The sequence below is a fragment of the Mustela lutreola genome, chromosome 4 (assembly GCF_030435805.1).
Source record: "Mustela lutreola isolate mMusLut2 chromosome 4, mMusLut2.pri, whole genome shotgun sequence".
Taxonomy (NCBI): Eukaryota; Metazoa; Chordata; class Mammalia; order Carnivora; family Mustelidae; genus Mustela; species Mustela lutreola.
In genome coordinates, this window is record NC_081293.1 from 5,988,041 (window position 1) to 6,015,781 (window position 27,741).

General features: G+C 49.0%; 1 protein-coding gene across 2 annotated transcripts in view; it reads left to right on the top strand.

The window, feature by feature from the left end:
• ADAM12 (ADAM metallopeptidase domain 12) overlaps nt 1–27,741 on the top strand; it is a 331,503-nt gene that overhangs the window by 282,744 nt on the left and 21,018 nt on the right. For both annotated transcript variants that reach the window (XR_009353215.1, XM_059172861.1), the window contains exons 15-21: nt 11,612–11,720; nt 11,828–12,026; nt 14,119–14,196; nt 17,124–17,232; nt 20,483–20,618; nt 21,232–21,340; nt 23,153–23,332. Coding sequence is in view for 1 of the 2 variants with exons in the window: in XM_059172861.1 (XP_059028844.1) it covers nt 11,612–11,720; nt 11,828–12,026; nt 14,119–14,196; nt 17,124–17,232; nt 20,483–20,618; nt 21,232–21,340; nt 23,153–23,332 (920 nt within the window). In the remaining variant the exon portion in view is untranslated. The remainder of the gene's footprint in view (nt 1–11,611; nt 11,721–11,827; nt 12,027–14,118; nt 14,197–17,123; nt 17,233–20,482; nt 20,619–21,231; nt 21,341–23,152; nt 23,333–27,741) is intronic.

A 27,741-nucleotide genomic window follows, 5' to 3' on the forward strand; every position in this document is an offset into this window, starting at 1 on the left:
GATGGGCAGTATGACTTGTCCCTTCTGACTCCCAACTTAGAGATAGGGACAATGGCTACAGTTTAGAGAAACCGAAGCCCCAATTCAGAGACTGGAAGACAGTTTCGTGAAGTAGTGACGCTGGGATTTGAACTGAGGCCAGATGACCCAAAGGCCACAGACAATGCACACATGTAGTCACACCAAAGACCAGGCCTAGAACAAAGCTCTACTGTCCCAACAGATGCTTGGATGCAAAAGGGAATAATCAGTCCCCGGACACGTCTCTCCTCTGTTGACCCATCTTCGGGGGCCAGAGGTCCAGGGCCCTGGGGGAAGCCAGGGCCCAGTGGATTTCCCATCGCAGGGTTTGCTGCCTCTGTCCAGCTCCAGGATTCCAGTAGTAAATCCCATGGAGAGCACTTTCTAAGAGTGCGGTCCCCACCCTGCCTGTCATTGTCCCTCCCGCCTTGCAGACATGACCTCAGCACTGGCCAGGGACACCAGCCATGGCAAGATGACTGTGGTCAGCCAGGCAGGGAGCCAGGCAAGCTCCAGAGGCAGGGAAATCTGATATGGGCCTCTGTCAGGCGTTCATTGTGAGGTTTTGGTTTCAGGAGTGAGGAGGACAGTAAACTAGGACAGATACTCATAGCTTGGGTTTTCAGTGTGATGTGAAAGCCATGAGCAAGCCAGGAGAACGGGGACAGAGGTTTCTGAGGGCCAGGCCTGTCACGGAGCCCACTGCCCCACCAGCCAAAGATGCCCCTCCATACTTGGGCCTCCTTGAGGGGCGAGAGGAGCGGCACAGATGCAGCATCGAGGGCCTGAGGCGGCCTGTTCGTCATGTCTGTGGGGCGTTCTCCCAGTGCTCCTCAGATTTCGTGGGTCCACGGGCACAGGAGGTGGGGGACCTGTGGTATCTGGGGCCTTACGCTTCATCTCTGGACCCTGCCCAGCCCTCTGTCCTGGCCTCCTCACTGGCTGGGCCAGGGGACCCCAGGCCAGGGTGGAATCTCTCCATCTCACACTGGGTGAAGGCCTTGCGATGACAAACACAAAGAAGGCACTCACTATACACCGTCAGGTGGCTGGATGGGCTCTGAATAGTTTCGTGACTTCAGACACCTTTCTGCCAAGTGAGGTCACTTTGGGACAGTGGCTACTGCTTTAGGCCAAGTCCTTGAGGCCTAAAGCCTCCCTCGGGGCTAGTCCTTCCTAGCCTTTCTCCGGACTCTGCAATCTCCTGCTTCTTGAGTTACAGGGGATGTTATAATGCTCCCTTCCAAAAAAGTGTTCTGTAGCCAGAGCACACACAGCACTTGGAGCTTTTGGAGTAAAATATGCTCTTTGGTGTCCTGCTGTATTACGGCGTCTGGCCCCGTTTCCCAAGTGAGGTCAGATGGAACTCCGCGGTTCTCTCCGCGCCACCGCCACTGTGTGACTCAGCTGGCCACATGCCTCAGATTCCTGGTGACCAAGGCTGGTATTTATTATCTCATCAGATTAGTCCTTCTCAAGCTGCTGGACCAGAGAGAGCGAGCCAGACGGGCAGGAACACTGACAACCTGAGTCATGCCTGAGCTTTTCAAAAGCAAGAGCACTGGGACGTTACCTCCTTTGAATTCTCAGCCTCCCTGTGGCGGCTGGTGAAGGGGGTAGCCTGACCTCCTGGGGGCCTGCACGAGCTGCTGTGGAGGGCTATGGATTCACAACTCCCAGCCTGCCTTTTCTCTCGCCAGCCTCCCCCAAGGACTGAGAGGGTCACGGCACATGGACTAAGCCTCCCTGGCATCAGGGGTGCTCAGAGTTCCTGGAAGTGTTGAGCTTGGGGTCCTACCTCAGCCCCGTGACTTCCCAGGTTCGCTGTACTTCAGCCAATCCTTTCTCGGTCCTTCATATCACTGGACACACTTCCTCGGGAAGGTCAGAACCAGTCGCGGCCCCCACAGTCCTCAGAAGGGCCTTTGACCACCTCCTCTGGGAATGCAGCGTGCTCTTTCCTTCTGTGTCCGTGCAGCTGCCCGTTGTCTAGTCCAGAGGCACAGTACGAGTTTCCCGAGGCTGCTGGAATGAATTGTCACAAACGTGGTGACATACACCAGCACAAATCTGTCATCTTCCAGCTCTGTGGCTTGGAAGTCCTCACATGATGGTGTTGGTGACGCAGTGTTACTCTTGCAGCCCCGGGGGGAGAGGACACTTCTCTGCCTCTTGCGGCTTCCTGAGGCCCATGCTCCCCCGGGCTCACAGTGCGCCTCCATCTACAAGGCCAGCAGCACGCACCTGCCGACCGTGGTCTCTCTCCGGCTGTTCCTTCTGCTGTGCCATCTTCTTCTCTGCGTCGGACCCTCCCGTCCCCCTCTTAGAAGGGCCCCAGGATCCTGTTGCTCTGATCCAGACCCTTCAGGAGAAATGCTCCTCCCCAAATTGTTAACTTCACCACATTCTCAAAGTCCCTTTTGCCATGTGAGGAGACATACTCACAGATTCTGAGGATTAGGACGGGGGACTCTTCGGGGGCCGTTATCTGTCTACCACGGGCATTGAACAGACCCCTTGCTAATGAGGTGACCTTCAACAGACTACTTGACCTCGGGCCTCAGCTGTAAACTGGGGATTGTAGTCAAGCTAGCCCACGGGTATCCTGTTGTCCTCGAACACACCCCGTGACCTCTCGTGTGTGCGGCATCACACGCAGTCGCGTGTTCGGTGTGCGGCACCTCGGAAGTCTGAACTCTAGAAGGAGGCTCTGACTCTGCCCACGGAAAGCTCACGGACCAGTGAGCCAGTGTCCTGGGGCTGGCGTGAGTGCTGGGGAGTGGCGGGGCATGGAGTGGGGCGTCCTAGATGAGGTGGCCCTGGAGACACCTGTTTGGCAGGGGTGAGAGGGGAAGGGTACTTCCTGCATGCGGAACGGCAGGGGTCAAGGCACCCAGAAACACCAGCGGGGTAGGGGGGGCATTCCAGGGAACTGCAGGCAGTTGGGCTTGTCCAGAGCTTGGATTGTGACCTGGAGAGCAGAGAGCCTCACTTCTCACCCCGTTCTCTCATTTATTACATATTCCTTGGTGTCCAGCTCTTACCAGATGCTGCTGACTCGAGAATGTGATTCTGCCAGAGGAACAGACTTCCCAGGGTCCCTCTGCGCTCTTGCTTGGACCTGGAGGAGAGTTGGGATGTGACCCTCATGATCCCGGGGGCGGGGGTGACTTCCGCGGCCAGGCTCCCAGCCAGCGAGATGCACCGGGCTGAGAGCCTTCTAACGCTGCGTTACGGTGCTTGGTTTAAATTAGCTTCCCATGATTCAGAGAGGGAGAACTTCTTGTCAGGAACACATTTGCCATATTTCATTTCCCCCACGGTTAGCAAATGCTCTGAGCTCTGGACCACGTTTGCTGGAGGGCCATTTTCGTTCCCCTCTGAGGCCCGATGACTCAGAGCTCTAGGGTCACTGGGCTCCTGCTTGCTGGCCCGTGCCACACGCGCCCCAGTGACTGGACCAAACTGCCAAGTCATCCGGAAACGTCCAGTTATGCTCAGGATGTCCGTCCGTCTCCAGGCCTGGCTGCCGGAACGCTGGCCGGACAAAGCCTTGCCTTCCAGCTCACTTATTCCCTTTTGAAATGGACTTTTCTCAACCCGGCGTTGGATTTCAATAAACTAATCCTGCTTCCAAATCTTTCTACAAATAGAATGATAGAAAATTCAAAACATATGCCTGCAACCAACTCTTTGCTAGCAATGTAATACCCTTTTAGAATACCTTTTGGGGTTTTCGTTCATTTATTTCTTTTCCTAAGTATTGTTGATAATGTTCTTGTTGGCGAGGAGTTTAAATTCTTCCCCTCCCCACCGCTGGCCCCCCGATTCTTCTTCCACAAATGTTGTATCTCAAGGCCTTATGGGTTGGTGTCAGGCACAGAACTCTTATCTGCAGTTCAGACTGCGGCCTGTGCTAACCCCCCCTTAGTCCAGTTTGGTTTTAATAGCCACAAAGATTTTCTGTCCATGTGACATGACCTTTATTCCTTCTGAAATACAGCTGGATATTTTTCTTCAGGCAGAAAATTTACTTTTGCCAACGTTGTTTATCTGAACCATGGTTACTGAAAGCGTTACTTGGAAATTAATCTTACGGATAACTACATGTCTAGAGCCACAAACAATTTGCATCAGGGAAGTCCTGAAATATGTTAGTTTTATCTATTTTATCACTCACCAGAAAATAGTGTCGCTTGATTTATGCAGTGCGAGCCTACCAGACAGTTTTTATGGGCTGGTAAATATTCAGTGTTTATCTGCAAGGCTGGTTTAAATGAGTTTGCGTTATTATGATACACCTGGGGCAGTACATTTACTAATCAGCCACAACTCTGGTGACGAGCGATGGGAAGAGAAGAGACTTTTGCCAAGAGCCCTCTTGTCTCGAGGCAGGAGAGTCTCCCCTTCTTCCCGCAGCATGAGAAGGACGTGATAAAACTTGTTCATTTGGGCTTCATTTTCCGTTGAATGCAGAGGTCAGTTTGGAATAGAGAAAGGGAGAAGTACAACAACAATGGGACAGCCTTCAGTTGTGCCAAAGAAGGGCTTTGTCTGTGGGTATGAGAAGCGGGGGCGGGACAGTTAGTGACAGAGAGGGAGGAGCCCATGCGCCCAAACAGGAGAAGTGCATTTGCATAATAGAGTCATTTTAAGGAAAAGATTAGATCAAGTAAATTGTGAGCTTAATGCAAGATGTCATCATCTCTCTTTCAAAAGACATAATGACATTGGAACTTGCAAACTACAATTACAAATATAAGTTTTATCCCTCTGAAGATAAAACTAGTAATTAAAATCCTTCACTTTCTGTGTAATTGTAAAATACAGGGTGATGTCAAAATTCCCTCTGAAAGGCTAAATTTTATCTTTGGATAATGGCAAAACATCTAAGTGTTCTGTTATTAAGAATTCAAAGGCTGTAAATTGATGCGCTATGGTAGGGACAAGAACCCCGTTGTCATTTTTTCCAAGAGACGGACGTGAAGTCTCTTCGTGAAAACGTGAAGACAGACACTTTTAAGTGTGGCAACTTTGAACCCCAGTCTCTATGCATTCCTAACCTCTCCCCCGTGGGGAGAAGTCATTTACGCTTCTGAAAGTATCGACCATTCTGTCTCTAAGTGAGAGAGCCCCATGAAACACTTGGCTGGCCCCTGCTCCACTCTTGGAACTGGCCTGAGCCGAGGTGCTCAGGACTTGTCTCTGGGGGCTTGTGTCCTTCTTCCTTAATGATGTGTCCTTGGAATGCAAGGCTGTTTCTGCTCCCAAGGTCAGCGCCAAGCCCTCTTTCTGGTTGTCTTGCCCATACGGTTTCTTCCTTTGCCTATATTTGTAAAACCTGTCTCCTGATGACCTTCTATCTTCTTTCCTCACTGGACACGTGGTAAGACTTCCTTTGATGTAAATGTGTAAGTGAAAATCCAGAGCCGTGGGGAAGATGAGCCAGAGGACAGGATTCACCTACCCAAGATGCTTTGTTCTACAGAAATTGCAAGTGGCTTCCTCTGGGGAGGGCAGCTGAGGCAGAACATGCTTTCCCCAAACTCTCTCCCCAGCGGCCCGTCACTTACTCATTCTTGGCACACATCTGCTCTGTGCAGGCCTGAGGGACCACCCCTGTCCACTGGGTTTTGACAGTGAGGCCATAGACTTGGGACATCACAAGATTAAAAAGAGAGAGAGAGAGAGAAGCTAGTGTGGTAAATACAAGGAGGGGACAGCCCCTACGGCATGGACAAGAGAAGGATGGTGGACCCCAGTCTTGTGGGATGGGAGTGATGGAAGCTGGCCCCAAGGGATGCAGTCAGCAATGCCAGGCAACACAGTCGCCCAGGACCCTCAGCCAACCAGCTCCAGCAGTCAGGCTCTGAGGGAAATGTGAATTTACCTCGCCCTGGGCACGTAGCCACCATGGACCCAGTCTATGGCCTGCGGCACAGAGCCCTCTGCCAGGAGCCTCTCCCACTGCACGGGCTGTCCTAGGAGGGGTCTGGCCAGAGTGCGGTGGGTTGGGAGACTATTATTCTCAGTCCTAGACCCTCGCTCTTCGAACTCTGCAGCCCGGCTGGTTATAGAGACCAAAGTGGGGGCGGGGAGCCTTCCAAAAGCACCTGAAGCGTGATGAACGTTCATTGTTTTCCTTAGATCCCGTACATGCCCGGATACAAAGCATGGAAACCCCCAAAAATCTATGCATCAGAAAGAATGGCTTATTACTGACCTCTTAGTCTCTCGATCATGTCTTTTGATTCTCACAGCCCAGTCAGAAAGGCACAGCGGACCTCATGAACGTCTATCCATGCTTTTTAGGAAGTTCATGGAGGTTGACTGACAAAATTGGGTTTAAGAAAAGACAAGGGTGTTTATCACCTGTTTAATTATGCCTAGGGTGTGACTTCATGCCTCCACTTTTTTTTTTTCATTCTGGTAAAAAAAGCTTTTAAAAGATCACTTTGACAAGCAACAGGACGAATGGCTATGGAGATCATGAGCATACACCTGCTGAGTGGATAGAAAAAAGCAAAATCAGAAGACTCCCTGTTGGCAGAGTGGGTAGTTGTACCTAAAAATAAGATTTCCAGTGACAGCATCACAATAGAATAAAAAGGTCAGCATTCTAATGAGCTAGAAGTACAGAGGATGTGCTGTGGAAACAGACTTGTTTTTAACTTTACTCAACTGGACTGACATACAAGAAGCTGTAGGTATTTAATACATACACCTTGATGAGTTTGGAAATACACACTTATCCAAGAAACCCTCACCATGGCCGATGCCAGAAACATATTCTTCATGTCCAAAAGTTTCTTCCTAGCCTCTTCATGTGTGTGTGTGTGAAAGAGAGAGAGAGAGAGAGATAACACTTAACATAGGATCTACCATCTTGGCAAAATTTTAAGCATAGCATAAGAGTATTATTAACTGTAGACTCTGTTGTACTGTAGATTTCTAGGACTTGCTTTGTGTAACTGAAACTTTGCACTCTTTGACTAATGCCTCCACCAGCTCCTGGCAATCACCATTCTACTCTCTGCTTTTATCAGTTCAACCTTTTCAGTTTCCACATATAAGGGAGATGGTGCAGTATTTGTCTTTCTGTATCTGACTGATTTCTCTTAGGGTAATGCCATCCAGGCTGATCCATGTTGTCTCAAATGGCAGGATTTCCTTCTTTTTAAGGCTGAGTCGTCTTCTGTTCTGTGTGCTTACTATGTTTTCTTTATCCGTTTGTCCATCAGTGGACACAGTTTGGCTCCATGTCTTGGGTGTTGTGAATAAAGTTGTAGTGAACACAGGAGTTGAGATATCTCTTCCAGATTCTGATTTCAGCTCCTTCGGATGTATATCTAGAAGTAGGACCACTGGTGATATGATAGTTCTTTTTTTTTTTTTTTTAATTTTTTGAGGGATTTCCATACTGTTTTCTACAAAGGCCGTCTCAGTTTGCATCTCCACAATGTACGGTACAAGGGTACAAGTGCTTCCTTTTCTCAACATCCTTGCCAATACTTGTTATCTTTTGCTTTTTTTATTTATACTAGCCATTCAGACTGATATGAAGTGATGTCTCATTGTGCTTTTGATTTGCATCTCCCTGATCGTCAGAGATGCTGAGCGTCTTTTCATATAACTGTTGGCCCTTTTATGTCTTCTTGGAAGACTTGTCTATTCAGTTCCTTTGCCCATTCTTTAATCTGGTTATTTGGGACCTTTTTTTTTTTTTTTTTCCTATTGAGTTCTAGGAGTTCCCTATGTATTTTGTGTATTACCACCTTGTCAAATAGATGGTTTACAAACATTTCTTCCCATTCTGTAGGTTGCCTTCCATTTTGTTGATTATTTTTCCTTTACTGTAAGGAAGCTTTTTAGTTCAATGTATTCCCATTTGTCTATCTTTGCTTTTGTTGCCTGTGCTTTTTGTGTCATGTCCAAGAAATCTTTGCCAAGACCAATGTCAAGGAGCTTTTCCACTATATTTTCTTGAAACTCTAAGTTTTAAGTCTTATATTTAAGTCGTTACTCCATTTTTTACTTGATTTTTGCAGCAGTAGAAGATAAGGGTCTGGCTTATTCTTTTGCATATGGATATCCAGTTTTCCCAGCACCATTTGTTAAAGAGATTATTCTTCCCCATTGGGCTTTCTTGGCACCTTTGTCAAAGATCAGTCGACCAAAGACCTTGAGACCAAAGAGAAATGTAAAGACGTTGAGCAGCTTTGTTTCTTAATATAGGAGAGTAAAAGAAAAAGTAATATTTCTTTATTAAAATGGGACTTTTCAATATTTTTCACCAAGTTAATGGATAGTATGTTGTAATACTTTGGGCTCTGTCATCCATGTTGCTAAAAATTCACGTATTCAAATTTGCCATCAACATTTCTGGGCCTTTTCTCTGTGGGAAAATGGAAACTCTCTTTAAGTGTGTTGTGACCTTCTACTGGGGCATGCACAACACTTCACAGTTATCAGAAAACTGTAATGCTGTTCTATAGCCCCTAGGGATTTACACACACACCTGGTTTTCAGGCCATACAACCCACTGACATTTGGGGCATTAGAATCCCAAAGTCCCCTGCCCTAGAAGACCCAATTTTGTCAAATTTCCAGGTCCAGGTTCCCAAGCAGTGACCTAGCATTGGTTTTCTCTTCTAAACATTTTATTCTTGCTTAAATACGATTTGTACCCCCTTGCTTGACTTCCTGTTTTAGCCACTTTCTGTGGTATTCCTACATAAAATGTGCCCCTTTGTTTTAAATCATGGTGGCAACCAGTCTCTTTCTCTCTTCGTCTTACCCTTCCGCAAACCCCAGTCCAGCCCTCCTCCAGTCCTGCCTTCTAGCTGTTCGCAAGCTCATGAGTCTGAAATGGCTTGGAAATCTCTATACACACACACACACACACACACACACACACACACACGTATAAAATCTCTTTTATCTCTACCAGGAAAACAAATTAATCAATGAACACATTCAAAGAGCAGCAAGGTTTGTTTGTTTGTTTGTTTTTTAAGTGGCCGCATTTCCCAGTGGATAAATTACTTGATAAGAGCAAGCACGACAGACCCTATGAAGCATCAACCCAGCATCAGTAGCAGAAAGATACCAACTCTGCCTCCCCAGTTCCAGAGCTCAGCATCCGCCGGGACCTGCTGGCACTCCTTTATCCTGGCTGGTCTTCCAAGGCAGGGAAAGAAGGACTGAAGCCTTTTCCATTGGCCTTACAGCACGCAGAAGGAGCTCCCTATCTCACATTGGCCTAAGTCTGGGATCACTTGGGCGGCATGAGAGTATCCATTACAGCTCTTGCCCTGTCTCCCCACGCATACCAGCATGGCTCTCCACTCAGCAATGGGGGCGGATGCAGTTCAGGTCTTTTGCTCTCTATCCCCATGCAGGACCTAGTCCAGGTGGGGCCTTGATACACCTCAGAGCACCAGAGAGGACAGGCTGAGCTCCAACCTCCGGCAGTCCTGTTGCCTGGCTTTAAGCCACATATTTAACCTCCTGGGTTCTAGTTTTCTTGTCCATAAAATGGGATAATAAGACCTGCCTCTTAGGATCCCTGGTAGGATTGAGGTGTGGAATTCAGCCCGTTGTCCCCCCTCTACGAGTTCTTTCCTGACCAGCCTGCTTAACACAACAGCCCCCTGGGCCCTCCAACTTGGTTGATTCCTTCATAACACTCAGGACTTGAGAGGAAGATACCCATTTGCTTGCACTTTTTTTCCTTGCAACTTGAGAGCAAGCAGGAGGCTTTGTCCACAGTGGTCAACCCCTACACCCCCAGGGCCCGGCAGACAGAAAGGGCCAAATAACTGTGTGTGTGAATGAAGTCTGCATCAGGATGGACGGACGGACGGACAGAAGGAAGGAAAGAATAGAAAAAGAAAAGAAGGAAAGAGAGAGAGAGAAAGAGAAAACCAGACAGGTAAGTAACAAGTACATTGAGTCCATGTGAATACACAATCAACCATTGAGTTGTTGGTATATTCTAGATGCCAGTTTTTCTAAAACTGATCAATTAGATCCAGGTATTTTGATCAAAGTACCATCAAACAGAAACAGGCTCGACACTGAGACGCGCCCTCCCCGTCTCTTCACCTGCAGTGGGTAGAGGAAAAGAATAAGGCAGGAGGACACGGAGGAAATGGACTGTAGTAGTAGGCAGAAGCTGTGCAGGTCAGTGGTGTACCCACGCTGCGAGCGGAAATAGGAACCCGGGGTGCCAGGAAAGGACTGTGATGCTCCCGAGCCAGAGACCTGGTTTTTTCCCATGATAGAAAACTGTGTCCGGTTTGCCGTCATGCCCTTAAAAATGAGTTGGAGAGGTGTCTCAACATGGTTTTTAAAAAAACAGAGAATGGGCAAGTGAGAGGTTCGGGACTCTGATACCTCACCGCAGAGGCCAATGGCTGAACCCACAGCCCATCTCAAGTGTTGCAAGGGTTTTGTTTGGTTTGATTTGTCTGTTGTTTTTTTAAATGAGAAGGGGATCATGTCTGCTCCTGCCTGATGAAGAGGAATCAGGTGCAGGTTAAAGAAAGAGAAATTTTTAGAAATAAGAAGGTCTTCTGTTCCCTTGTCCATCGTTAGACTGGTATTTTAAATGAGTCAGTTGCCACCTTGGGAAGTGCAGGGAGCTTCCCCAGAGTTGGGTGCAGAGAAAGGCGAGGGCCAGAGTGAGGTCTGGGCGGCGGGCATCTGGCGGTTGGAAGGGTTACCGGAAAGAGCACCCACCTGGACACCAGTATAGGAAAGAAGGTGGGTCAGGCCCACACCACAAGGCACAGTTTATTCTGAAAAGTATGGACCATTTCCCTGAACTTCTCACATCGTCTTCAACAGGTGCCCCTATGCCTAGGATCTAAGAACCCTCCAAAGCTTTGGCCATGTGAATTCCAAAGCACAAGGTCACTCTTTCCCTGGCCAGAAGATGTGCTAGGAATGCCTATGTCCTCCGCTCTCTGGCTCCCACATGCCTCTCTACTGGGCACTGTCATTCCGTGCAAAATGACTGTGGGGGGTTGTCCCTCCCTGGCCTCTGAGAGCACTCTCTGCCTTGCTAACATGGGCCCTAACTGAAGCGAGGGCTTGCTCTCGGAGGGAGCTTTATAGGACTGAAGCTGCTGTGTAAGGTATCTGTGCTAACTGTTGGCTCCCTCCCTCTCTCCCTGCACCCCCCATAGTCATCGTTATTCCTTTGAGCCCGCTCTAGCATGTGTTTTCTCACCAGAATTGTAGGAGATGCCATTAAAGAGAGCACACTCCCTTGCACCTGAGGCCAGCTAGCTCCCTTCTTTCTGCACTGGCTCAGGTCTGGTCCCATAGCCAGGCCACATCTCCTAGAAGGCTGCATGCCCTTGGCCCGGAGAGCCGCCCCAGAGAAGAGTGAGCTAGCAGATGCAGGCTTTACCGCAAGTGACGCCCGGGGAGGGTGCTAGGTGGCCCCAGGCCTGCTCATTTCAGGAGTCAGCCAAAGTGCAGGTGTGATTTCTCTGCACACCAAACCCATCTCCCCTTAACCTGAAATCCCAGCGCCGGTCAGCGACAAACCTTAGAAACCCTTGCTTGGCTTCTGTTTCAGGTGCTAAACCTGCCCCCGGGATCTGCTTTGAGAGAGTCAACTCTGCAGGTGACCCGTACGGCAACTGTGGCAAAGACTCCAAGAGTTCCTTTGCCAAATGCGAGATGAGGTACGGAACCCATGGCCCGAGCACGTCATGGCTTTGAACTTCCCATGTGGCTCAGAGCTGGTTGCAGACTTGCCCTCTTCGGGGACTGTTTGTTCTCACCCTTGCAGAGATGCTAAATGTGGAAAAATCCAGTGTCAAGGAGGTGCCAGCCGGCCCGTCATTGGTACCAATGCCGTCTCCATAGAAACAAACATCCCACTGCAGGAAGGAGGTCGGATTCTGTGCCGCGGGACCCACGTGTACTTGGGCGATGACCTCCCGGACCCCGGGCTTGTGCTTGCCGGCACCAAGTGTGCAGATGGAAAAGTAAGACCCAAATGTTCACTCGCATCATAAATGTAAGTCTGGAAGGGGCCTGTGGAGAAACGTCCTGTCCAAGAACTGACTCAGGAGGTTGGTTTGTTTTCCTAAATCCGCTCCTTCCTAGAACTTTGTCTCTGGAATCCAGTTCTTTGCACCTAGAAGGCAAAGTTAATAAATCCTAGGTCCTGGCCTAACCATGGAGATGCAGATTTGGGAAAATCAAGCTCGGTTTCTCAGTCTTTGAGTGTTAATAAGTCATTTCTACACTCTGGGCGTCAGGAGTGTTTCCAGCCAGGAAATTACTTTGGAAGCAAACACAGTAGCCTATTATATTGTTTTTGGAAATGCGGCCTTGGTTTTTGGCACAGTGACGGCTTGTTCTCACCTGGACGGAACGGGAAGTCATATGTATTTTCAGAGACCCCCATAGAGAGAATAGGAGAGGGGAAGAGAGAGAGAATCAGCTTGAAACCAAAGGGAGGTCTTTTGGAGAGCAGGGGGAAAGCAGACAAGGATATTTGGGGGTTTAGAAAGAAAGTCAACAATGAAAAGTCAAAACAAGAAACTGAGGTTTCTTTTTAACATTCTGCCACATTGATTTTTCTCAGCAGACTTTCTCATCAGGCTAAATGAAGGCAAGTTAATAAAACATTTTAGGAAAGAGGATTAATCAGCATGCCTTTTTTTAGGACCCCCACCTTCAAAAGGATTATGAAATCATTCACCAACATGGAGGTCACAGAATAGAAAGTCATAAAATAGAAAGATAGATTCAGCTCCATGGCCAAGTCCCCAGGGTAAGAATTCTGTGCCCTCAGCCCCGTCCGGTCATATACTCTGAGCCACAAGTGCCTCGTCCCGAAGGAAATGGGAAGATGGTACGTGAAACACGATGTATATTCCTGGGGTCTCCTTAACCACACGTGTCAGCTGCTCCTTTTCTGGCTTTGACATTAGAATGACACTGATATTTTAAACTGTAGTCTGAACAGCCAGAAGCCGGAACCGGGTGCGTCTAAACACTGAAATTCCAAGGCCTCGATTTGTCAATGAGTTTTTTCCTCTATGTGCAAGAGTAAATGCACTTCCCTCTCCGTTCCCGCAGAACACGGGTTCTTTGAAAGCTGTCCTTGGCCTTCATTGCTCGTGGGTTAAGAGGAGAGCGGCCCCCATATGCAGGGGTTCTGACCCGGGTCCTGCTGCGTTCTCTGTAGCCTCAGTTTCTTTTGTCAGCTGGAATGTGACAATCCCCTTGGCCAAGATTCCCAGCAGCCCTGGGAGTTGTCCTGGGCAACTGGCACTATTTTCAAAGTGCGTCACTGGTGCAAACTTCCCGTAGGGAGGTTCTACTCGATCAGAAATGCTTCTGCAATCTAAAAATTAGACTTCTCTTTCTCTGCCCCCACTAATTTGTAACGTCTTAGAGGAAATAAAGGGCCTGATCCTTTGAGTCTGGAGTATGTTAGGCACCTTTAAGATGAGACTACACTCCTGCAACCAGCATGGTACGGTTTAGGAAAACTACCGCCCCTGCAAAGGCTTGATAAACACAAGGGAACTGTCTGTTTTCCTCCGTGGGGCCTTTCCGTTAATGGTATGTGGCAGTGACAGTGCTTGTGGGTCAGTAATTTGGAAACGTTCCCATGTGTCAGTATCTCCTTTAAAAGGTTCTTGGACCTGGATTCTTGGAGTCTCTGAGTCCGCACAGGCCCCAGGCTGAGGGCTGGTACATTTCTTCTCTCTTTATCTTTCATGGAAGGAGCAGATGGGGGGGTCAGTGCGGGGCGGGGGGGATGCCGCAATTCATAGGTTTTGTTGCAAGCTCTAAACAAAAATCAGTTATCCTCATCTCCTAATTGATGAAACCATATGAAGCACCACATTGACCTGAGTCCTGAAATGTGCCAAGTCCGTAAGTAGGTGCTCAAATCCAGGTCAGAGTTAGCTGGAAAGGGCATCGCTGTGCTGCCCCCGTAGCAGCTGAAGGAAAATCATCTTCCTCGAACTTTCTTGGCTTTCCCTTTTGAGATCACAGATGCGGTGCATGTGGTTGGAAAGGGGCTGAGACGTTCACCACGTTTTCCTTCTTCCACAGATTTGCCTCAATCGTCGCTGTCAAAACACAAGCGTCTTCGGCGTTCAGGAGTGTGTGAAGCAGTGTCACCAAAGAGGGGTGAGCGGCCCAGTGGGCTTCCTGTAGCCAGTCCCTAGCAAGCAAAGCACCAGTTTGTTCGTTTGTAAAGGATTCTGCAATCCGCAACTTCTAAAAAAATATAGCTGTCGCTTCCATGCTTTCTTCTAAAGACACTAATTTTCTCTGACCTTTACGTAGCAGGAGAAATGTGACTTTTATTTAGCAAAGAAAATCAGATGGAGCCATAATTATCTTTCAGATGAGCATCCTGTGATTTTTAAAAAAGGACTTTGTCATCTTCAAAGTAGTTTTAAAACACACCTTCCTGCATAAAGGATTTTGCCTTAAGGTTTCGAACAGAGCTGTTCCTCTGTTCGAAACCTTAAGGCAGGACCATGATTCTAAGGCAGTACCAAGAAATCTAAGGACCAAGATTCAGAGCATGGGTCTGAACGGAAACACTTCCAAAAGCAGTTAAACCAAGGGAGACAGAACATACTGACGACGTGTTCTTGAAATCTCACACAATGCATTTCAGCTAAAGAAAGTGGTTACTTTAGTTCAGAGAATTGTTTTAGGAGAGAAGAGGACTCTAACTGTTTAAAACATAATCTATTTTTTCTGATGGGCTTAATTATTTCCAATGGAATCATATTAATCTTGATTAGCCATGCCAGGGGTTCATTTGTTTTTCTGAAACATTCTCTGCAGAAATCATGCTCCCAATTCTATTTTTAAAACTCGCAGACACTCACCAATGATTCTAACATAGAATTATGGGGTTTTCATAAAATGGCGATTGTGCTGTAACTATGAAGGATTGCAATGCCATCTCTGGCCGGTTTGTTGACTGCAAGTATAGCTAACTGTCAATATAAAACAAAATCCTTTTATGTCTTTGTTGGATCATAGATTTCTTTCTAATGGCCCTAAGAGATGGTCTGGTGCAGCTTCATTATGAAGGAGCCCAGGACCGAGAGGCAGTAGTGCCTGTCCAAGGTCATGGGATCAGGTAGCAGGCATGCTGGGGGGCAGACCCTGGGCTCCTCACCTTGCAGCATCCCTGGGCTCCCATCCACATGCTGGAGAGGAAAGGCCCATACTCACGGAAGAGTTGCCGTGACTTGGTGACGAGTCACTTGACCACAGCCCTTCCCCGAGTGAGACCAGGCTCACCAGCTGTGCCTCCAAAGGGGATAGCAAAGCTGCCAGTCTCTCTGCTGCCAGTGCAAAAAGGGCACCGGACTCCAGTTTGCATTGGGAGACCGTGCAAAATGGAGTAGGCAGTGCTGGGCCCGAATCCTCGCAGGTGCGTGGCAGGTAGTGGTCAGCAGCAGTGTCTTTGAGAGACAGGCAAGATACTCAGTGTCCGCACAGGCTGGGCCACTCGGTCATCAGTGCCGCAGGGGGTTAGTGTTACAGGAATATAGCTTCCAACTTATCATAGGTTGTCTGGACTGTCGGTCTTATTTTAAGGAATTGGGGCTTTTTTTAAAAGATTTTATTTATTTATCAGAGAGAAAGAGAGAGATCACAAGTAGGCAGAGAGTCAGGCGGGGGTTGGGGGAAGCAAGCTCCCTGCTGAGCAGATAGCCCAATGCAGGGCTCGATCTTCCTGAGCCTTGAGATCATGGACCCTGAGGCCCTGGACCTGAGGACCCTGAGATCATGACCTGAGCTGAAGGCAGAGGCTTAACCCACTGAGCCACACAGGTGCCCAATTGGGGTTTTTGATGGCTGGATCATCAACAACAACAAAAAAATCAGTGAAAGCAGGAAAACATCACAAATGAGACATCTACACCAAACATTTTATTTTTGCCTTAGAGAAGTACGTGTTTGGCCCCATCTAGCATAGTCGGGGCTGAGGCCTTTGGGATGAGTGTCTGACTGTAGGTCTGCACCGACTTATATAAACCACACAAAGCCCATCACCTGCGATGCACAGTTCCTTTCTGTAAGCGGAAGAGAACCTGGGATGCTCAGAAGCAACCCGACTGCGGAATCCTTCCTGGTCCGAGCAGCCCTGCGGGGTCATTCGCAGGCGACCCATTCCAGATGGGCCAGAAGCTCTTCTTAGCTACTTGCCCATATTCAGTGTGCCCACGGCATGCCCCCCATTTTCAGAGAAACAATACCCTCTTGTTTCCTAGCTCCTGTGCCCCTTGCACATGCAGGAGCTCCGTAAGTTCCGTAGTATTGGCAGCGGGTCTGACAGTCAGCTCAGGCTAGGGGCGCCTCCTCCGTCGGTCACCGCTAACCAGGTGAGCTGGAGCTGGTCCTTCCCTGGGGGGCTCTGGCCCCCGATCCCAGAGTGAAGCCCATCCTCCGGCTTTCTCAGCACCCCTTTCCTGCCATGAGGACCCCAGGGTTTAGTAGGCTGTGGCCAGCCCGCGGGGCTGGGAGGCAGGGAGGAGCCGCTGGGAGACTCCCCAGGCAGGTGGGTGTTGCAGGCACGAGACGTCAGAGCAGGTCTGCCGCCTCTCCGAACTTCGTGTCTGCAGGAGGCACGGCTGTGCCTATGGGTCGGGCCTGGGGTGGCCGAGGGCTCAGATTCCGCAGCCCTGAAGCAGGGTCGTCGCTCACCATGGAGGGGGCTTCTCATTGTGGTTTTTTTTTTTGGGGGGGGGGGGAATTCTGAATTGAAAAAGAGGACACCAGAGAAGGAAAAGGAAAAAAAGAAAACGAGGACCTGGCCGTTGATGGAGGGAAAGGGGTGGGAGGCAGGGGATGCCCCCCGTCCCCAGTACTGCCCTTACAGCAGCGAAGAGGCAGATTGTTACGTTCGCAGCCTTGGGCTCTGGTCCCACCTGTGTATTCAGTGCTCGAGGGAACTCTGACCACAGGGCCTTTGCTGCCGTGTGGCAGCCAATTAGAGCTCAGAGATTTACCACCGCCCCACATGGAGGGCAGGCACTAACGCTGCTCCTCTTTCTCGGTGTCCCCCTCCCCCGCCGCCCGGACAGGTGTGTAACAACCGCAAGAACTGCCACTGCGAGGCCCACTGGGCGCCTCCGTTCTGTGACAAGTTTGGCTTCGGGGGAAGCACAGACAGTGGCCCCGTCCGGCGAGCAGGTGAGCAGGGACAGCATGTCCCCAGGAGTGGGTGCCGAGTGACCGGGGGGACTGTGGGAAGGCAGGTGCAGATCTTTCCAACAAGACGAAGGGCTCACCAGCGGTCCGTGGGTGTGCAGGTGTAACCACCCCCAGGGGGAAGCCCAGGCACCCCCACAAGGGCCCGACACAGTCCGAGGCCCATGTCCAGGCTCTGTCCCGTCCTGACCTTTGCCAAGAGTCCTCACTCCGCTCTGGCTGAGTGGCTGACTCTGTCCCTTGTTCATCTGTGACACTTTGCTTAGCCAAGGTCATTTCGACAGCGCGTTGCCAAACAGGTACGAACTTGGGTGTGGGATGAAAGGACTTTGTAAAGCCCAGCATCGGTGCATGGGGGACCAAGAGGTGCGAGGCCAAATGTCTCCTAAAACGCCTACTAGAGAGTCACCTCCTAGCCTGGGTGGGCGGCCCCGGCGGCCCCGGGGGGAGCAAGAAGGCTTCTGCGCGCGGAGCAGCCGTGCGGCGCGGTCACCGGGCTGGGCGTCAGCGGCATTTGCTCGATCTCCTCGGACACTTGCCTCACGCCCAAGCCACTGTCATTCTTCCTTCTTTACAAATAAAGGACCTGGGGCTTGGGGGAGGCCAGTAACTTCCCCACAGCCACACAGCTACGAGTGAGACCAGGTCCCTCTCCCCCTCAGAAAACCCTCCTCGCACCAGCGCTTGCTCCCCACTGCTTTTCTCCCGGGGTGACCTTGACGCATGGTCTCCGGGCGCCTTGCGGCTCTCGCTGAGCACCTGTCAGGCAGGGAACAGGCGAGTCTGAACGACGCCCCTTGTAAAGGGAAAGAAACAAAAAGGTGCAGGGGGCCGGCCCGAGCCCACTTGTGCTGACACTCAGTGCTCACCCGAGCCCCGGCACGCTCAGACGTTCACTCGGTGGCTCGTGCTGTACAGGGGACACCCCATGTCCTCACGTCCTGATGTAACTGGCGGTGGCATCACCACATCACCACATCACCACATCTTGAAGACATAACGCTGCTCTGCGGGGCCAGGCGGTGAGGGCAGTGCTGGGATGGGGGAGGGGAGCACCTGCCCCAGGGCCACATCTGCAGACAGTGTCAGGAGCTCCTGGTCGTCCTTCTCCTTAAACTGGGTCGGGTCTCAGCGTCCCTCTCAGAGACTCCAGGCGACCCCGCCCTCGGGTCCAGGCCCCGCAGCAAGGACAAAAAGGACCAGAAAGTCTTGCTGTCTAGTGAGCGGTCCTTCCGGGAGGTGTTGGGGGGTGGGGAAGCAGGTCTGGGCAAGTGTACCATTTGCTCGCTGACGTCTCCGCCCTGACCACGGCACATTCGCTGCCCCGCGATTGACATCTGGAGCCAGTGGGAAGCGTGTGTCGTGCTCACCTGGCAGGATGCTAGCTTCTGCTCGGACAAGGGCACAGGCCCCCGTTCCCCCCACATGGGGGTTGGAGCGGATTGGCCAGGACGCTCTGGTACTGACCGCGGTGCTCGGGTGTGGGGGCTCCCCCACGCCTGTCCTTCACTGGAGCAAGGAAGCATCCGTGCCTCTGTCCCCTGCCGCCACGACTGCGTGAAAGTACACCTAAACGCACACAAAGAGGCAGGCATGGGGAGCTCTGTCCTGAGCCTCCCTGCCCCCACCGCCCCCCAGCCTGACCGTGACTTCTCAAGCACCTGCCACGCGCCAGCCACTCTTCCAGGGCCCAGAGACACGGAGCAGGCCCAGCGGGACCCTGCAAGAGTGCGGCCGAGGGAGGGGAGACCAGGGGACTTGGGGAGGTGGGCCAACGTGGCAGCCACATGGGGCCTGGTGTTTGCACCGGGTGAGGGGGCCAGGGGGCCCCGGTTTGCCAGCTCGAGCGGCATGATGGCACGCACTATGACAGACCAAGGCAGGTGGCCCAGATGGTGCAGCCGAGTTCATTGTGGGGCCTAGGAACTATTGATCAGCTTAAGACTTGTGGATTGATTGCGAGGAGCTGGAAATTGTGGCTCGTGCTATAGCTGCTCACTTCATTCATTGGCTTTGTGAAGACACAACAGCACTCTAGCCAGAGCCCTCGTCTGAAAAGAATGACATTTTGGCCAGAAACCCAGAAGCAGGGCTTTTCCAGTAACACTAACAAGGGAATCAAGACTGTCATATGTTGATTGTCTTACTTAGGCTGAGACACATCCCTGATAGGACTTGTCAGTTGGGGACGAAGTCCAGAAACAGGGTGGGAGGCGTTCTTTCCCAGAGCGGGAGCGGGCCGGCGGGGCCTGGCGGTCAGCCCCTGTGAGCACCGTAGCCAGCAGCAGGGTGGGGAGAGCCTGGGGGGACCAGCACCTGCACAGCTGTCCCCAGCAGCCTGAGGGGGCTGTGGCTCACCTGCCAGGGGAGGCACGCCCTGCTTGTTGCTGGCAGGGGGACAGAGACCCGTGAACCCCACATCTGGACTCTCAAGGACTCCACAGAGCAGTGGGAGCTGCCAATCCAGCCCCTCTTCAGCCTGGCAGGGTCATCCCTGGGGCTCTTTCTGTGGCCAGAAACCAGCCTGAAGCTTTTACTTTCCCTTCTCTTCCACACCCTTCAGGGGGGCTTCTCAGTGTCTTTGTACTGAACAAAATGGGAGCAAATCCCAGAAAAGGGATGTTCCCTTGGAGAAAATAAAAAGCCCCCTTCCAGAGAAAGGGCTTTGCTGCCCCAAACCTGTAACTTGAGTCCCTAACGTAACAAACACAATGAAATCTAACAGAAGCAAACCCGTGGGCCTTTCCTTTTAGCTATGGGTTTTGTGGGGTTTTCTCACTTATTTTGACAATGTCCAGAAGTAGAGTCTTGGTCTAAAGACAATAAACACAGACCCCAGAGTTAAAGAATGAGAGGGGGAGAGCACGGGAAGGAGCTTATCTGTGAGGGGGCTGGAGAGGTCACTGTCCAGGGAGGTAGCGGCTCCCTGCCACCATCTGTGGCCACCATGTCCACGGGGCAGCGGGAGGGTTGGCGGCGACATGTGGTCAGGGCTATGGTCCCACCCGCCAGACAACCTTCCCGTTTATCAAGAGCTATTAGAAATGCATCACTGGTGATGCAGACTGAACCTCAGACATGACCTTTGAACTAAGACCAACATATCAGTACGTCCCCTCACGGCATTCCTGCTCCTTCCTTCAGAGCGCGCGTGGCCGTGAGGGCCACGACCTGATACTTCCCGTATTTCATCATGACTCTCTTTGCCTGAGCAAAATGTGTTTTGTTTCAGATAACCAAGGTTTAACCATAGGAATTCTGGTGGCCATCCTCTGTCTTCTTGCCGCTGGATTTGTAGTTTATCTGAAAAGGAAGACATTAATTCGCCTGCTGTTTACAGATAAAAAAACCACCATTGAAAAGCTAAGGTACGCTGGGTTTGGGTCATCTTTTCCAGAGACGGCATTTGCCATCAACGCACGGGAAACGGCTCCTCTTCTCACTTTGTTTTCCTTAGAGGTCAGATTTTTAGATAGTAAAACCGTTGTTTTGGTTTTTTAAAATCTTTGCCAGACCAGCTGCCTCCTTTCCGTTCCCGTCAGACTGTTTGCTGCTGGTTGCATGAGTAAGCAGGCGGAATCACACTGATACGTTGGTTCCCACCCTTATATCAGTAATTTTTACAAGACACAGGATCTTAAAATATTTTCGTCAGCTGGGGTAGCTTTGGATCTAAATGTATTCGAAGACAATCTTGCTGAAATGCCCTCTTTCTACCAAATAACTCCCAGGGGTCTCAGAGCCACGTGTCTATAAATTGCAAAAACTAATTTCACAGAATAGTGGCTTTGGGGAGAAAAAAAATCAATATATATTTTTTAATCTCATAAGAATGTTAGATAATTTTTCCTTTGCATGTTTACCATATTGAGTTAAAATAAGTCAATTATTTTTTTGAGCGTGATTGTGAACAGATCAGAAAAAGTCGAGTCAACCAGAGGGGAAACGCGCCTGTTCACGTGTAACGCGATTGTGTTGCAGGTGTGTGCGCCCTTCACGGCCGTCTCGCGGCTCCCACCCTGGTCAGGCTCACCTCGGCCCCCTCAGCAAAGGCCTAATGAGGAAGCCGCCACATTCCAGCATGTCGAAGGTAAGCTGTCGACAAACGTGAGAAGTTCGTGGGCACCTTGTAACATGGGTTTCTCAACAGAGCTTGAGTAGGAATAGATCCCAGAGATCTACAGATAGTTTGGGATGGGACCAGATCCCTGAAATGTGGAGTCCACCCACTTCGTGACGTAATGGCTGGGAGCTCCTTCCACTCCCACTGTGCCCCATGGAAGCTCTCCGAGATCCAGTTGAGGCGATGTCCCCGGTGTGATGTACTGTGTGGTACGTCATGGGCCATGATCCCTCCAAGCACCCAGACCTAATTCCCAGGAGGCCCACTGGGTCTGCCTCCCAAGCAGGTTCCTGCCTCTGGGCCCCTCCTATGGTTTCAGACGCTGCCAGCAAGGTCTGAATCATCTTTGGCCCTATACCTCCCCATGCATTTCTAAGAGTTACAGGGAGCCCATGACTGGGCCCCTTTTGCTCCAGCTCTGGGCTGTGTAAGCTCTGTCTACTCTAGCCTGTGGTTTCAAAGAGCTGGTCCAAACCCCAAGTCCCTAACTTGCTGGCCGCCTCCTGGCTCTGACCTTTCCTGCTTCCTTGTGAATTATCACCAGAGTCCACTCCAATATTTAGGTGTCCCCATCAAGTATTTCTGCCATATGCATGAGAATTTTTGAATATTGGACTCATTCAACAAGAGTCCAAATTATGCGTGACAGTGTTGGTGTCAAGAAATGACAAATGATTTTAAATAGAACTATCACTTATTTGATAAATCATAAGCTATTTTATCTCCGTTGCTATAAAAAGTCTAGAGAACTGGGTTCCTAATACGCTTTACCACCTCTCAGCCCCAAATGTAGGACTATATAGCAAGAACCACCAGCTTTGCTGGTGAGAGCCAAAGACACAGCTTTCTTTCGAAGAGCCAAAAAATGGGAAATGACCCAAATTTCCAACAACAGGTAAAAGGATAAACAAACTTTGGTCTATTTACACATGGAATGCTATTCAGCAATAGGAGAGAATGAACTATTAATATATATGACATCATAGATGAATTTTGAGATAATCATGCCAAGTAAAAAGAAGAGTCCACACTCTATGATGCCGTTTCTGTGGAATTCTAGAAAATGCAAACTATTTCACGGTGACAGAAAGCAGACCAGTAGTTGCAGGGAAGGGGAGGCGGGGAGGAGTGGGAGGCAAGGGTGACGGTGGGCGTATGTCATTACCTTGCGCGTTGTGATGGTTCCACTGGTGTGGACACATGTCAAAGGGTCCCACTTCACCCGGTTCCACTATGTGCAATTAGCCGTCTTTCTGGGAACCTCAATAAAGCTGTTTTTAGAAAAAGAGAAAGGAGGAAAAGAGGGAGGGTGGGGGCGTGAGGCATCTGTTCTGATCTGCCCTAAAAGCAGGAGCACCATGTAGGAGGTGACCCTCCAGGTGCAGGCCCCTCACCTCAGCCGGCTTCCAGAAGCCTCCATCGTCCTTCCCAGGGGTTCCCTTGGTTCTCCCTGAGCCTGGAGGGCACCACCTGCAGCCTCAGTTCATAACTCCTCCATCCTTTCCTTCAGATGTGGTCTGTGTCGTCATGCTTGTTGGTGCCTGCCCAGGTGTCATGGGCCTATTTGTTGATGAATTTGTTGATGAACCAGTTTTTAAAACTCCTGGAGAAATGGATCCCGCTCTTCCAGACTGGGTCAGAGGGTGCTTCTGCTCCAGCTGTGAAGTTTGCACAAGTAGTGATGGGCTCCCTCTCGGGAGAATGGACGACCAATAAGCACCGCCCCCTCCCAGGGAATGGTGACTCCCATGACACCATGGCTTTTGCTCCCCTCTACAGGAAAATACCAGGAGATGGCCCCCATGTCAGAACGTGGACATCAGCGGGCCCCTCCGAGCCCATGACGCCCCTCCACCCAGTTCTCCTCAGCGAGTGCTCCCGCCTCTCCAGAAGGCTCCTCGTGCGCCCCTCGTCCCCGCCAGACCCCTGCCGGCCAGCCCTGCACTCCGGCAGGCCCAGGTATGCCCTCGCGGCTCTTGTGATAGATGTCATTCAAGTCCAGACCCGCCCACATGCTGACCTCTGGTTGGTCTGCTTGCCAGGGCCTCCGTGAAATGCAGATAACTCAGCTCCTTGGATGGTTAAACAAGATAAGCCATGGCAAGCATTTAGTACAGGGCTCGGTATAGTCACAATATGTGTGTTTTATCAGGAATATCTGCATTCAGAATAGCTGAGGCAGCTGCCCCACTTACCACCTAATCCAAACTCTCAGAAGAACAGGACGCTGCTACTAATAGGGCCTGCACAATAAATCAGAGATGGTCACCTCAGGGGTCGCAGGGTGGTCGCGGGTCTTCAGCTCGGGTCATGATCTCAGGGTCCTGAGCCCCACATTGGGCTCCCTGCTCAGTGGGGAGTCTGCTTCTCCTCCCTCTGCCCCTGCTTGGTTGTGCTCTCCCCCGCCCCAAGTAAGTAAAATATTTAAAAACAAAAAGAGATGGTCACTCAGGAATATTGGTGGGCATACTTTCTTACCCTTTTTTTATTTTCAAAATGACTCACAAGACTTTTACCATCCATTAAGTCTCTCCCTCCCAGATGCAGCACAGTATTACATCCTCCGTATCTGTCATCTATCTCATTTTTATGCTGTTTTAGAAGTTGATGGTTTCTGTTTGTTACGACCATGAATAAGACATCACTTCGGGATTAAAATTTGAGGTGGGCAGACAGTAAAAACAAGCACATGAGAAACACAGAGACATAATCCCTGATAATTTTTCCCTATTATCATTGTCATACTTCTAGTAATTGTTGTATTTAAGAATTTCATGTATTTTTAACATAATTTAAATTATTATGTATGTACATTGTTTTACAGACTCCTTTTTTGCCTGAAAATCATTCCTATTTACCACAGCACTAAAAATTCTTAAACATGTCTCTTTAAAAATAGCACTATATATGTAGGTAGAATAGTTTTTTTTTTTTTTTAAAGATTTATTTATCTGACAGAGAGAAATCACAAGTAGACAGAGAGGCAGCCAGAGAGAGAGAGAGAGGGAAGCAGGCTCCCTGCTGAGCAGAGAGCCCGATGCGGGACTCGATCCCAGGACCCTGAGATCATGACCCGAGCCGAAGGCAGCAGCTTAATCCACTGAGCCACCCAGGCGCCCGGTAGAATAGTTTTTTAAGCACTTGCCAATTAGTGGGCAAGTTTGGATGTTTTTAAGTTCTATTCTAAATAGTTCTGTTGTGAAGATGCAGACAGATAAATTTTGGGACACTTTAATTATTCCCTTAAGAGATCTTCCTAAAAATGAAAATATTGGGTTGAAAAGTGCTATAATCCTTTTAATCCTTTTTTCAGGACCCCTATGTATATTTGTATTTCCAGATTATTACAGAGCATCTCTGTCTCCATGACTTTGCTGGTTCTAAGTCTTACCATTTCAAAGCTTTGTCAAATTGATATATAAAAAAAAAAAACTCATTTTTTTCTGTCTAGTGGTTCCGTCGCTTACTCAAAGGGGATGTTGATGTCTTCAATGATGAATGTGTCTCTTTTCAGTCCATCAGTTTTTTCTTTGTGCATGTTGAAGCTCTGGTGTTTGTGGTACACAGAGTTAAGACTGTTGTTTTTTCTTGGTGAATGGACTCTTTTGTCATTATGTCCTGGCCCTCTTTGGTTCTGGTATTTACCTTTGTTCTAAAGTCTACTTTATCTCATCCTCATATACCCACTTCAGTTTTCTCTTGATTCATGTTTGCAAGATGTGTCTTTTCCCACCTTTCTACTCTTACTTTTCCTATGTCATTGTATTAAAAATGAGTTTCTCAGAGACCACATGTAGCTGGGTCATCCATTCTGTCAGTCACTGTCTTTTAATAAGTGTGTTTAGATCATTTACTTTTAATGTAATTATGGCTGTGTTAGAACCTACCATTTTAATGTTGTTTGCTCCGTCTGATTTTTGTTTATTGTGCTCCTCTTTCCTGAATTCCTGTAGGTCGGTTGAACATTTTTTAGTGTTCCCTGTTGAGTGATCTACAGTGTTTTAAGATATGTCTTTGTGTAATTTGCCATAGGGCAGGCTTTCACAACCTCAGAATTGTTGGCATTTGGAGCTGGGTAATATTTTGTTCTATGGGACTGTTGTGTATGTTGTGGAACACTTAGCAGCATCTTCGTTTCTACCAAGATGGCAGTTGCACATGGAACCATGTCTTTGAACTTCACCAGATGTCCCCAGGTGGACAAAATCACCTGACTGAAAAACTGTCTCTCTAAAGGTTATACCATATGGATGTAATTTATCACAGTCTACTAGTATCGGTACATTGTCACTTCAAGTGTAAAAACATTACCACCTTTGCGGTCTCTTTATCCTTCTCCATTTATCACATAGATGTCTTAAGTGTTGCCTTTATGTGCACTGAGAACCACTTCAGATGCTATAATTTTGCTTGCAACCATGAAGCAGAGTTGCTTAAAACAAAGTTCTAAAACTGAATACTGGTCTACTACCTCTACTCACTTATCCACCCTTTCTCATCTTCCTTTCTTCCTGATATTCTCAGTTTCTTTCTGTTATCAGTTCTTTCCTGTATGAGAAACATTAACTATTCTGTTAAAGCAGGTCCAATGGTGACATGCTCCTTTGGTTCTCCTTCATCCAAAGATGTCTACTTCACCTTTGCTCCTGAAGGATATTTTCACTGGATATAGAATCCTGGGTTGACTATTCTTTTTTGACATATGAAAAATGTTCCACTTCCTTCTCGCCTCTATGGTGATTGGAAATCTACTGAAAAGTTTAGCCCACAGTCTCTGTTCCAGGGAAGAGATGTGGCCTGTTATAGTAAGCAGGATTGGGAAGCAGGGCTCTGCCATCTCCAGGATGTGGTGACCAATTGGGGGGCAGAGGAAATGGCTTTTTCTGCTTCCCACCTGGAACTGGAGTAAGGTCGGGTACAGTCAAGATGTTTCGCTCTTACTGAGTTACCCTGTTCCCCAACTATTGGCTGCAGCCAGAAGGCCTTTTAAAAAAAACAAAAACAAGAGCTCACTCTTGGGTAGTTCCTTGAGTTCTGAGGTCTGACAGCCAGTCCATTTATTTTTTTCTCCAACTTTCAGAGTCTCAGTTGCTCTATGGACTTTCTCCAGACTTTTGTGTTGTAATTTGTGGGCGGTATGGTGTGAAGGGGGCTTATTCCGTCTTGTCCAGACCTCATCTCATTCTGTATCTCTCTGATTACTGGCACACTTAGACTGCGTTTTACATATCTGTTAACTAATGGTGTAACATTAAATTGCCCCTCAAAAAACAAAAAAGCCTTAATCTGTCAGTGATTTCTCTGCTGCAAAAAATCCCACCGTGGCCAATTTCAGGCCATCAACGTAATCTCACCAAACAAGGAGTAGAGAATTGGCTGACATGAGCTTGGACCAGCTAGCTCCAGCATGGAGCTGCTACTGACTGTATTTGTTCCGTGAATTGTTCCTGCCCTTGGCCTACATTCTTCTATTTGGGAGAGACTTGCTCTTCCCAATTCATAAGAGTTCATCCTCTTACCAAGAGCATTTTCCCTCTTGCGGTATTTATTGCAAACCTTTCCCTGGCTTACCTTTAAATTTTACTTATGATATTTTAGGGTGTAAAAGGAATTCCAGTTTTGCCTGTTAAATGTATTTGTCTTTTGTGTGAATTCTCCCCTTTCTTTGTGCTTGCAAAGTCCCCTTCCATTTCACTATCAGTCAAGGTCTACCTCTAGTCTCTTCTGTTTATTTTATTGGCTGTTGAGAGTTCTTTACAGTTGTTTTTCTGACCTGTCTCGGATTTACATTGGGGGAAGGCAGTAAACATGCCCTAAACTTTTCTAGGTGATGGACTTATTCGAGAATCTGATGAAAGCTATGAACCCCCAGAAAATGCACCCATACTCAATACTTTGCATGTAAATTTCAGATATCTGCAGAGCCTGCCAGCTCTTTTCCCATGGATTCCCTCATGCTGAGGCTTTTTATGTCTCTCTTTAAACAACTTGCCTATGCACCACGTCAAACTGGGACTGTCTTTAGCAGACCATGGGATCTGAGGCAAAATATTTCCACTTGCTGGTATCTTTTTTTCCTGACAGCAGCCAATGCCTACAGAAGTCTCTCCCTCAAGATTTCCTTTAAAAACAGGCCCCGAAAAAGGCCTTCATTCTGTTTTATGAAATGAAGGAAATGTTACCCTTTAAACATTAGGAACTGAAAAATCCACATTTCTCACTCCAGGCTGGTGTCTGTCTGGAGCTTTTCCGAGACATATGATATAGATTAAGCTCACGCTTCCTCCCCCATCGCATGTAGAGAGCTGGAATTAATTCCATGCAGGTGTGGGCTGTGTTTGGAGGTGGCTTATTCTTGGCAGCACAGA